The sequence below is a fragment of the Candoia aspera genome, chromosome 6 (genome assembly GCF_035149785.1).
Source record: "Candoia aspera isolate rCanAsp1 chromosome 6, rCanAsp1.hap2, whole genome shotgun sequence".
NCBI lineage: Eukaryota > Metazoa > Chordata > Lepidosauria > Squamata > Boidae > Candoia > Candoia aspera.
The window spans coordinates 56,087,652-56,099,798 of record NC_086158.1 but is presented as its reverse complement, the minus strand read 5'-3'; the positions used below and the strand labels follow the sequence as shown (position 1 = coordinate 56,099,798).

General features: G+C 40.5%; 1 protein-coding gene across 1 annotated transcript in view; it reads right to left on the bottom strand.

Annotated features, from left to right (window-relative positions):
* Positions 1–9,072, bottom strand: part of VWA2 (von Willebrand factor A domain containing 2) — a 38,772-nt gene extending 29,700 nt beyond the window's left edge. Inside the window, exon 1 of the mRNA XM_063307204.1 lies at positions 8,641–9,072. Coding sequence (XP_063163274.1) covers positions 8,641–8,699 — 59 coding nt within the window. The 5' untranslated portion in view covers positions 8,700–9,072. The remainder of the gene's footprint in view (positions 1–8,640) is intronic.
* Positions 9,073–12,147: the final 3,075 nt, after the last annotated feature.

The following is a 12,147-nucleotide window of genomic DNA, read 5'->3' as shown; positions in this document are numbered from 1 at the left end:
GGCAGCAGTAGCTACCAAGCCAGTACCCTAAAGCAGGTGGTGTAACCAAAGTGTGAGGACCCAGACAACTTCTGAGAAGTTTTGTGATCTCCAGCCTTCTACTCTGTGGTCATAAGCAATCACTATGCCATGATTCATCAGAAGTTGGCCAGTGATCCACTATGCTTTCTGCTGATCTGTAACATAGGTGACTTTCTGAAACTGCAGAAACAGGATGACAATTAGATTGGCTTTTAAGGAGCAAAGGTTGGAGAACAAAGTTTATCCTATGCTTTGTTCTCTTTTAGAGATGCACTGATAGTCAAAGGCACTGAAGGTCCCAGCAAAACTTTGATCATCAAAAATCTCAACTAACTAATCAGCAGCAAAGGGCAGTATGAATCTAATAAGACACCTACATATACTCTGTTTCAGGAGAGAGCATGAAATATTACCAATTAAAAGAAAATGGAAAAGATTGAGCCCTGTCATCCCCTAGCTCTGATGTTACATTGAAACATGTGACTCTCAAAATACATCAAATAAGGTAATTGTGCCTGAAACATTGGAAGCAAATCTATCTAATTAATCAAGAAGCATTTTTTAAAATGGAAATGCAAAGTTTATGTCTTGAAAGTTCATTACACATAACATAGGCAACACATGTTTTTACTCATTACAGCATAGGTTTCTAAAAAAGGCAGTCATATAAAGCTCAGCCCTCTTGCAAATGTATGGAACTGGTTTGCCATTGTTGCTTTCTGCATTTTTAATAATCTCCCTGTCCAGCTTACAGACTTGGGATATCCTCATGGTCCCCTGTCTAAGTACTATTCAGGTGCAAACTTGCTTATCTTTGTCAATGTTAGCCAAGACTGCTAGATGCTACCTCCTCTAGTGACAGAGAAGATAGGATTGCATTATTCCATGCTTAAACACAAATAAGTTGCCAGATTTCAAAGTGTTGCCTTATCACCAGAACTATTATCATAAAAAGTAGAAAAATAGCTCATTTGGAAATGTCAAAAATAGGTACAGTTTTTAATAATTGCAATGTCATTTTTAATGGAGGACAATTAAATAAAAAATAGCTCATGACCTCTAGCTACAGTTCTTTCTATCTCCATGAAAACAGCAGAGTACACTAACTGTCATCATTTTAGAAAGGAATAGTCTTTTGTCTTGAATGTATGTCAGCTGTTATGAAAAGCTAATGCAACACGTAGTACAGGCTAGAATCCAAACACTTATTCCTATTTATTCAAAGTATTTTGGCTGAAGGCAAGACCCTTGTTTAAGCATTCTACTGCAACTAGATACATCTGTCAGTATAATCATAAACACTACAGCAGTGTTTCTCAACCTTGGCAGCTTGAAGAGGTATGGACTTCAACTCCCAGAGTTCCCCAGCCAGCAGCTTGAAGTCCACACCTCTTCAAGCTGCCAAGGTTGAGAAACACTGCTCTAGAGAAAGAGATGAGTCAGATAGGCTTAAGTTTGCTTTGGCTGACATGTTCTAACCTTCAAAAGTGAAGTTTATTTGATTCAGACAGAATTACTGTAGAATCAATCTGTAATGCCAGTGCAATTTTGTAATGCTCTGTCCCAAACTGCCTTGAGTTGCAAACACATGCTCATTAATTCCATGGTTTCCTAGTAAGGTCTAGTCTTGTCCATATATGAGCTACTACTTAACATGCTCAAAGTCATAGTTTTATTAGGTAAAGGTAAAGGTTTCCCTTGACATTAAGTCCAGTCATGTCCGACTCTAGGGGGCGGTGCTCATCTCCATTTCAAAGCCGAAGAGCCGGCGTTTGTCCGTAGACACTTCCATGGATAATGTTAAATGGTGGTAAACCTGTATTTGCTGTGTGGAAAAGATAAAATAAAGGGTCCAGATAAACTATAAAAAGTGATTGCAAAATGTAGTGTGATTTCAAGCATTTTAAAGGAAGCATTTGGTTACACTTACCTCTGCATAATATGCACTGGCTTGCCCTATTAATTTCTCTCCTTATAGAAGGAGTGGTCTCAGCCAACCTCCCCCAACCTGATGCTCTCTAGGTGTATCCCATAATTTTCAAAGGGCCTGGAAATTTACGGAGCAGCAACTTAGCCTAACTTAAGACTTACGGGAGTGTAAAACATTTTGATCTCAACCACAAAAATATTGTTTTGACTGCTCTGAGTCTGAAACCAAACTCATGTATTTTGAGAGTGGCCAAGAACAACTATTTTATTCTTAGCTGTTTCAAGAAGCATACAGAAGTCCTCCGACTGTTCCAAACACTCTGACTGGGTTGTTGTTTTGTGATGTTTGACTGGGCTGATTTTGTTTCAACTTGTGCCTAGCCAGTACAGCAGCAGAGAACAGTCACGTCCCTGTGGATTAAAAAAGGTGATGGGGGTATGGAGTGTTCAGAGAAAAGAAGCAATTAAGCATGTGGCCAGAGAGAAGAAGGCTGCTTACAGCTGCATGCCTGCAGCTTGCCTAGTTACTACTGCTTTGTTAAAAAACAAAACAAAAAAAATGCTATGGGAAAGTTAGAGGTCAGGAAGGTAGGTTGGTGGGGCACATGTATTGTCTTGTGCTTTATTTTGCAGTCTGGTCAGGCAAAGGGATGCATATGCGTGTACACGCACTAGTTTGCTTTACACACAAATGGTGCAGGTGAAGTTGGATAAAAGTTGGCTCCTAGCACAACGTTGGGTTGACTTGTTAAACCTCATTAAACTTGTGTCTAGTTTTAATGTTTATGTTATTAATGCAATTAAGGAAGTACTAGTAGCCTTTCTTTTTTCCTTTTCTTTTTTTGCAAGGAGAAGCCATCTGAAAACACAATGTAGTTGTTTTTTTAAGGAGAAATGTACTAACTGAAAGGAATGTAAGAGTTTGGCTACTGTCTTTGTCCTGAAATCTACTGCCCAACTGATCCAGAGGGCTTATTTAAGGAAATTCTAAGAACATCTATCTGTTGTTTATGTTGGGGGGACGGCTTTTTTTTTTTTTTGGAAATGCAGCTCATGTCCTGTTATCCAAGGACCCGCCTTATAACTCCTTACCTCCTTACATAAAACACCCACAAAATTCTGATCCCTTTTATGTACAGTTGTTATCAGATCAGTATGATTCACTCTCCCTGAACATAGCCAAATTTGGTTATGCTACTTGTAAAATCAAGCAGACTTTGATTGCTTGTAAGAACTGACACAATCAGCTCCAATATTGACCCAACTCATGCACAGTTGGAATATGAAGAAATTGGGTTTATTGAAACTAGTGTACAGATCAGAAGAAAAGCTGTGATTAAGAGATCCCCGCCTAAACTCACTAAAACTTTCCAGCACCCCACTACCCCCTCCTGCTCCTTTCTCATCCAACCTCTAACAGTCAGCCATACCAGCCACATATGTCTCGGGCAGTACAACTTTAACTCCCCACGGCAGCCCAAACAACGGTGATTCACACTCCTTACAATTCCCCCCTCCCATCTTCCTCCTTGACACACTTTGGCTCATCTGCGCAGACAAACACAATCAGACAACTCGGAACTCATTTGATTGTGGAGTCTGACACTGCCCATCAGTGAACCCATTACAAATTGTAACAGTTTTTACCCTGTTCTGTTTTCACTTTATTTTTATTTTTTATTGTGCTTCTGTCTGTAATTCTGGTTTGTGGCCATAGTAAAAACTCTATTCTATTATTGTTGTTTCCTTTGGCTGGAATATTCAAAACATTTTGTGTTGACAAAACACAAAATGCTGTAGACATTTTAAAATCCGCTCTGATGGTACACATCACACTGGAAACAATTCAACAGAACATTTTGAGAAGACTGTTTTAGTTCTAAATATATATTCAGAATATATTCTCTGCTTCCTGTCTACCCTTACAAAGCATTCATTTAAAACAATTCTATTGAGAAGATACCAAATTCTGAAAAGATCAATATTTATGATACATTTTTAATTGGTAATAGAGATGGCAAAACAAAACCATATCAACATTTTTAACCAGCATAACTAGCACATAAGTCTAGGTTATATACAATATTAAGCCATAAAGTGATTTGTTTGGATTTTATCACTTTAATATGCCTCTTTTAAAATGCTAGCTAGGTTTACACATCATGCTAAGACACAATATGGCTTTATCCAGTTTTAGAAAAGCTAACTGTATAATATTAGCCATTTTGTTTTTTAAAGCCTAGTTTATGACTTACTGTAGCATATTGTGTGAATCTAATCAAATTGTGTTCTAAGTAAACCATGGCTAAAATTAACTAACTGAATGTATGAATCCAGTCACAGGAACATGTTTTTGAAATAGTTACACACATTATGAAAATGGAAATGCTGAGATTTGATAAAAATCAAGTAGTCGGATTCATGTAACCATCCACCAGCTGACAGATGTCCTTTATTTGCTCTCTTTTGAATGCAACACAACTGGAGTTTTAAAGCCCTTAGGATTTATACAGCTGTGGAGCTGTAGGGTGATTTTGTTTCTGGGAATCTAAGATCACATATTAGCAAACTAGTTTCATGCAAAACCACATTAAAGAATCCAGTTCTTGCTACTAAAATAGGACTCTGTGCTTCTCTGTAGTGCACAAATTAATCGATTATTTGTATATAATTGCTTTCTTTGAAATGACAATAGACACTCCCATATTCAGCAACAGACTGATGGAACCACATACTGTGCAACACTATCATAATTTGCTTGGAAATAATGATTAATAGGTTAGTATTATTCATTAATGAGGTCATAATGGCTTGTTCAATAAATAATGATTAAAATATACCATGATTTACCCTGATGTGCGGCCCCATTCACTCCTGCATGATTTATCTATAAATGGATTGTTCTTGACTCAGTTATCCAATGTTTAAAAAATGGATTAGGCCAAAAGTAAATAGAAAAAATGTTCTTGAAGATGGAATGCTAGCAAATGAAAGTTATGCACTGCCATTCATATTTCTTTTCCTAATAAACTGTGATAAGAAAAGCCTCATCTGGTTGCATCCCAGTCATTAAAATATAACAGTGAATTATCTATTGAGCAGATAAATCTGTTCTCTTTCATCTTTATGTAAGGGCAGGTACTGGAATTAATTCAGTTTGGCATATGAAGAACTGAATGGCACATTTTTGCTATAGCTCCTCATATAGGCCCATGGAAAATGCTTGAGGTTTTCCCTCATTCTGTCTACAATCCCCAAGGCAGAAATGTACAGCTGAGACTGCGAGGCTACCTACGGCTCCTGGCTATGGCTATGGCTAAGAAATTGCCAAAAATTGTGATCAGATTGTAATTTTTCTTCTGATATTATTAAACAAGTGATTGCAGAATAATTATACCACATTTAATCTCAATTAGTTTGAAATATAAATGAACTAAAATTTTAGTTGTCCATCTTGGTCCCAACCACTATTTCTCGATGTGCCATTCTACCTTGCTATCCAAAGGTTAGTTATGATCCTCAGCCCAGGAAAAGTTGCACACCTCTGCTTGAAGTGAAGTGACTTGAGATGAACCTGAGATCATGGGCACATCAGGCATCTATTCTAACATTTCCTTTTGCACAAGCTTTTTATTTTTGTCTAATCTTTCAGGCCTGTCTTAATGGTTTGATTCAACAAGAAGAGTGGCTGGGTTGCTCCCTGCTGTATTAGGAAACCTACTTTAGCAAAGCAGATGAGCTCACATCAGTGATAAGATCAGGCAGTGATTACATGTATGGTGAGGCATCCATTTGATTTACAAGGTCTTAAGCATACAGGCATTTCTCCAGGTAGCTGGCATAGTTCCCATAGCATGCAATAGAGGAGACAGCTACCTACCCACTGTGTTGCACAGAAAGGAAAGTAGGCCAGTGCTCAAGTCACAGCTGAGTGCAAACAAATCCCCTCCAACGTTAGAACTGCAGGCAGCAGCTGCCCTTTTAAGGCATATGCACAAAAAAGAACCTTGGAAATCACTTGTAAGTTCTTTGCCATTTGTGGATACAATAGTGTGCTTTTGAATTGAGAGGAACATGATAACAGCTCTTGAAAATATGTGGATAGGTATATCTGTTCATTTAAGCAGACAGTTCGGAAGTCACAGCCAGTTAATACTCTTAAGTGAAATTCCAAGTTCTCTAAAATTCTCTTTATGCTGGTCAGTCTATATATGTACATTTATATATGCACGAGTATATACAAATACATGGCAGGGGCAGAATAAGGCATGTTGGAGTTTGCCCAACAAGCAGACTTTAGGATTCCAACATAATCCCCAGATTTTTCTCTCCTCTTCTTGTTTAACAATGCAGTCTGAGAAAGACTTCTGGTCTAAAAACTTGAATCCTTACAATCTTTTAGCAAGGTCCATATAAAAAAATATACTTGCTATATAATTTGGAGAGCCTATGCACATGTGCTGAAGGAAGAAGTTCAAGCTGTACTGAAGGCATTGGCGAAAAACAAGGCTCCAGGAATTGATGGATTACCAAATGAGATATTTCAACAATCAGACGCAGCAGTGGAAGCACTTACTCTTCTACGTCAAGAAGTTTGGAAGACAGCGACCTGGCCAACTGACTGGAAGAGATCTGTATTCATACCCATTCCAAAGAAAGGAGATCAAACAGAATGTGAAAATTATCGAACAATTTCATTAATTTCACATGCTAGCAAAATTTTGCTGAAAATAATCCAACGTTTGCAGCCTTACATCGACAGAGAACTACCAGAAGTCCAAGCTGGATTTAGAAGAGGTCGTGGCATGAGAGATATCATTGCTGATGTCAGATGGATCTTGGCTGAATGTAAAGAATACCAGGAAGATGTTTACCTCTGTTTCATTGATTATGCAAAGTCGTTTGTGTGGACCATAACAAGTTTTGGTTAACATTATGAAGAATTGGAATTCCAGAGCACTTAATTGTACTCATGCAGAACCTGTACACGGATCAAGAGGCAGTCGTTAGAACAGAAAACTGTGATACTGAGTGGTTCAAAATTAGAAAAGGTGTACAGCAAGGTTGTATACTTTCACCCTACTTATTCAATGTGTACGCTGAACAAATAATTCGAGAAGCAGGAATGTACAAAGAAGAACGGGGTATCAGAATTGGTGGAAGACTCATTAACAACCTGCGATATGCAGATGACACAACTTTGCTTGCTGGAAGTGAAGAAGACTTGAAGTACTTGCTGACGAAGATCAAAGATTGTAGTCAGCAATACAGACTACACCTGAATGTGAAGAAGATACTCACAAATGGACCAATAAACAATCTCACAATAAATGGAGAAAAAATTGAAGTCATCAACAATTTCAGTCTACTCAGATCAACAATCAATGCCAAGGGAAGTAGTAATCAGGAAATCAAACAATGTATCACTCTGGGAAAATCTGCCATCAAAGACCTATCTAAAGTTTTCAGAAGTGAAGATGTCAATTTAAAAACAAAGGTGCATCTGACTCACGCCATGGTCTTCTCAATTGCCACATATGCCTGTGAAAGTTGGACATTAAAAAAGGAAGATAGAAGAAGAATTGATGCATTCAAATTGTGGTGTTGAAGATTATTGAAAATACCATGGACTGCCAGAAGGACAAACAAATAAGTTTTAGAAGAAATACAACCAGAATGTTCCCTAGAGGGGAAGATAACTAGGCTTAGACCGGGCACATTGTCAGGAAAGACCAATCGCTTGAAAAGGACGTCATGTTTGGTAAAGTCGAGGGCCAGCGGAAAAGAGGAAGATCTTCAGTGCGATGGATTGATACAATTACCACAACAATGGATGCCAACATTGGAACAGTCAGGCATATGGCACAAGACCGAACAGCATTTCCTTGTTATACGTAGGGTCGCCATGAGCCGTAAACGACTTGACAGCAACTAACAGCAACAACAACATGTACATGTGCAATGAGATTCACTTTATAGTCATTCTGGTCCCAAGAATTAAGAGAGATAAATTTGGGGAGGTGGGGAGAACCTAAAGTTCTTCCTTTCAATAAATTAGCAAACTGTTGGCACACAGTTAATTTAGTGCACCAGCAGGCATTAGCCTTCTCCAACCTGATGGTGTCCAGATGTACTGGACTACAACTCCCACACTGTTGGGAATCATGGGGGGTGTAGTCCAATACTTCTGGGGCTGCAGGGTTAAGGAAGGCTGCACGAGGCCCAAAATGTCACACAAGGCATTTTCCAGGATTAAAATACAAGGATGCTGAAACTCGCTTAATGAGAGTGCTCTTTAAGTCAAATCCACTATATTCAGGACAGATTTTCCAAACCTTAGAAATACGAGCTGCGAGAGAAAGAAAAAGCAAGCTTTCTTCTTCATCGCTGTACTGCAAGACTGAGCCCCTGGAGAGCACTTTGATTCATAATCGGATTACCGTAAATCTGGCAAACGCCCCGTCCCCCAACCGCTCAACTCCGCCGATCTCAGCGCTACGCCGAGGGGAGCTGCGGGAATGAGGCGGGGCGTCCGGCCAGTTCTAGGAAGCTGTTTCAAGCCTTCGTGCAACGCTCCTTTCCCTGGGCTGGGACGACCACAGGCGCAACAACGTTTCGGCTCTCGAGCCTTAATCCCCGCTGCCTTTGTTTGAAAAGAACCAACTCGTGAAACTTGGGCGTGAAACTTACCTGCGCCCACGTTTCCCGAACAGGTCCCTGACCCTCGTTGGCTGAAGGGTAGAGCGCATCTGAGAGGCGAAATAAACTCTCCGGGAGGAAAAAGACAGGGAAGCGCCGCGCCGGCCACGCTTTGCTCCGGAGTTTTCCTTACACTTACCCCCTCCGCTTTCCTCTTCTGTGGAGCAGGGAGCGCTGGGCCCCCGGGCAGCGTTTACTTGGCGCAATAAAACAGCCCCGCGGGGCAGACGATTATGCTCTCCCGCCAGGCATACAGTACCGAGCGCTGTTGCTGTATTCCCTTCCTGCAGCGCTCTAAAATTCTTCTGATGGCTGGATCGCCCCAGTCCTGGACCAGGAGGCTGCAGCAAAGATGCCTCTCCCCAGCCTCGGCTCTGATTCCCGCACAAACGCGCACCAAGGCGTCGAGGCTCTGCGCGGGGGTCAGAGGAGTGTTTCCCTCCTTCTGCTCTTACCCTTCCAAGGGCCCGTTCGGTCATGTCGGCCAGGCTCAGTCGGTGGGAAGGACTTTAAGCCTCGCCTATTCGGAAAGGCGGCAAGTGCCAAGGAAATTGGGGAGTCGGCACTAGAGGTATGTACCTTTAAGGTGAGGAATGCAGGGCAGGCATGTCAACAACCAATTACACAGTGGGGCCAAAGAGACAGGCAACCCCTCCTGCTTTCCCCTCTTTCAGCCAGGTGGGTGTTTCTTCTCTACCAAAAGTCATGTGCACTCTTCCTCCTGGCTGCATTCAATCTATTTTAATTGTTGATGGAGTCCTCAAGAAACAGTGGTTTATTTTATACCTTAATTATTTTACTGCACATAGACTATTGTCTGTCTACACATACATGGACTGAATTCATACAGTACTAGGCTGTACAATACTAAGCCAGTTTGGTCTAGTGGTTAAGGTGCTGGGATAGAAAGAGTCCTAGTCTGAGAGTCCTAGTCCCACTTTAGGCATGAAACCCAGCTGGGTGACCTTGGGCCAGTCATGCTCTTTCAGCCCAACCCACTTCACAGGGTTGCTGTTGTGGGGAAAATAGGGGGAGGAAGGAGTATTAGGTATGTTTGCCACCTTGAGTTATTTATAAAAACAATAAAGGTGGGATAAAAATTAAGTAAATGATTTCCCAAGTTATGGTTCACTGAGTAAAACTTGTCTGGTTTTGCAGTGCAGAGGAACACATTTGGACTGAAGAAACCATCATTGCATGAGCTACAGCATAGGCACATCTCCTTAAGTATTTGTGTGTACAAAAGCAAGATACTGAGGGATGTTCGTTGGTCATTTACATAGCTGCTGCCAGCACCACTGGTATGATTGCCACTTCACCAACTCTTGATTTTCCCAGCACACTAATGGACGGTCGTTACCCAAATCTGTGCAGATGAAAGAACTTGACCGGGTGGCTTTAGGGTTGTAGATCCCAATAACCCCTTCCAGAGCAACATTTCTAAAACGGGCCTAAGAGCTTGCATGGCTCCTATGAGCACATCCATCCTTTAAAATCGACATGAAGGTATTTATTCCAGCTTCAGTGCAGGGACTTCCAGAGGTATGGGGTGATTCAGTTTCAAGAGGCTCTACATGTGTTCAGAATCACCGCTTCCCCTTCAAAGTCACATTGTCGTGATTTCCCACTCTCTGTAATAACCTTATTAATTAATTTGTTCAATTTATATAGCCGCCCATCTCGATGATTTGGGGCAGCAAACAGTAACAAAAATACATATACAAAAATTAAATTGTAGTGGACTCCTTGGCAAGGGATGCATGGAAGAAGCATTGTCTACCTTTCATTTCATGTGGGAAACAGAAATCTTGGCCAATCCCAAGTGTATTTGAGCATTTACCAGGAAACTATGTGACAAGCAGCAGAGTACAATGAGCCATCTGCAACACCACGCAGTGAAGGAGGTAGAGACAGGTGATCTCCTAAATTGTAAAATATGATAGTGGAAGGAAGTTCTGTATCAGTGGTGGTTGCCTTTGTAACCAAAAATGAATCCGTTTTGTTTACTGATCTGGACCCTTGGAATCCTGAATCAGTTTTAATAGCTGAAGAACTTTAGCTGTAGAGTTAAAATATTTTATCTGGAAGGTGCAGATCAAGGATTGGGACTTTTTAGCAGCACTCATACCCATCCGATAGGAAACCTTTTCTCACAATAGTAGAAGACTCTACAGATAGTCCCTGTTTACCGACTCCCTCATTTAGCAACTGTTTGCAGTTACAAGTCATGAAAAAGTAACTTTATGACCAATCCTCGCATTTACCACCTTTGCAGGTCTGGAAAGCAAAGGCAAGCTAAAGTAAGATCATACGCTGTTGTGGTTTCGCTTAGCGACCACTTTGCTTAATGACCAAGTTGCCAGTCCCAATTGTGGTAGCTAAACCCCAATTATTTTCTTAACCCTATACCACCAGAGAGACATGAGCAAGAATTTTTTTTTCTTTTTTAAATAGTCTATTCCAGAAGTATAGGCTTTCATGAGATGCTTGGCATTCTATTGGCCTTCTATTTAGCCAAGTAAAAAAAGAAAGCACGTTTAAAATCTTGGGTAAGGTATGAGTTCAGGCTTTGTGCTGTGCTACAACATATGTCTAGGAGGGGAGGGAAAGGGAAATGTGGGCATAGACAATGGTCAGTAAAGCTACACATTGGTACTGACCCCACATCCACCATCCCTTGTCTCAAAGATCTGCTAATGTAGCGATGACTGTGAAAGCAGTCCCATGTAATGTTTGGTACATTTGTCAGGGATTGTTACTGAAAGCAACCTACAGGGCAGGAGGTAAGATGCCTAGGCAAATGCTTCAGGTGCTCAGCTGAAGGTGCAGAGGGCTTTATCTCAGTAGGGAATGGATCCACATTCAGTTAGACATCTGAAGGCGAGATGCATCCTAAATAGTCTAGATGAAGCAGTTAAATTTACATGAATTTTATGTCATTTACAAATAAAGTTATGTTGTTACTTAACAGACATTCAAGAATAATGGGAAATCATTTCCCCCAGCTAGTCTGTTAAATTAAGGGTTCATTGTAGAAGAAGAGTTTGTGCATTTTGGAGACCGGCTTCATAAGAATCCTAGATCATGTAGCAAGTTGTACTTGACTACAACTCTCATCAAGTCTTGTAGTTGAATGGGTAGATGTCGGGGATGTGGGGGGCAGGGCGCAGGCATCCTTAGACATTTGAAGAGAGGCGGGATAAAAAATAAAGTAATAAGTAATAAATAAAAAAATAAAAAATAAAAAAATAAAAAAAAAATATTCTTCTCCTTACAGAAATTCAGGGTTCCTTTCTGGGGAACATTGGAAGATTCTTGCAAAATACAACTTATGGACATACTAGTACTCAGTTATGGACAGATGCCACACTTGGTTTGTCTCCTATCCCAATCAAGTCTATGTGATTCCTAATTTGAATGTCTAAAGTCTATGCCAATACTCTACCTAAGACTGAAGATAATATAGATATGGCTTTGAGAAACCACTTGACTTGTGAT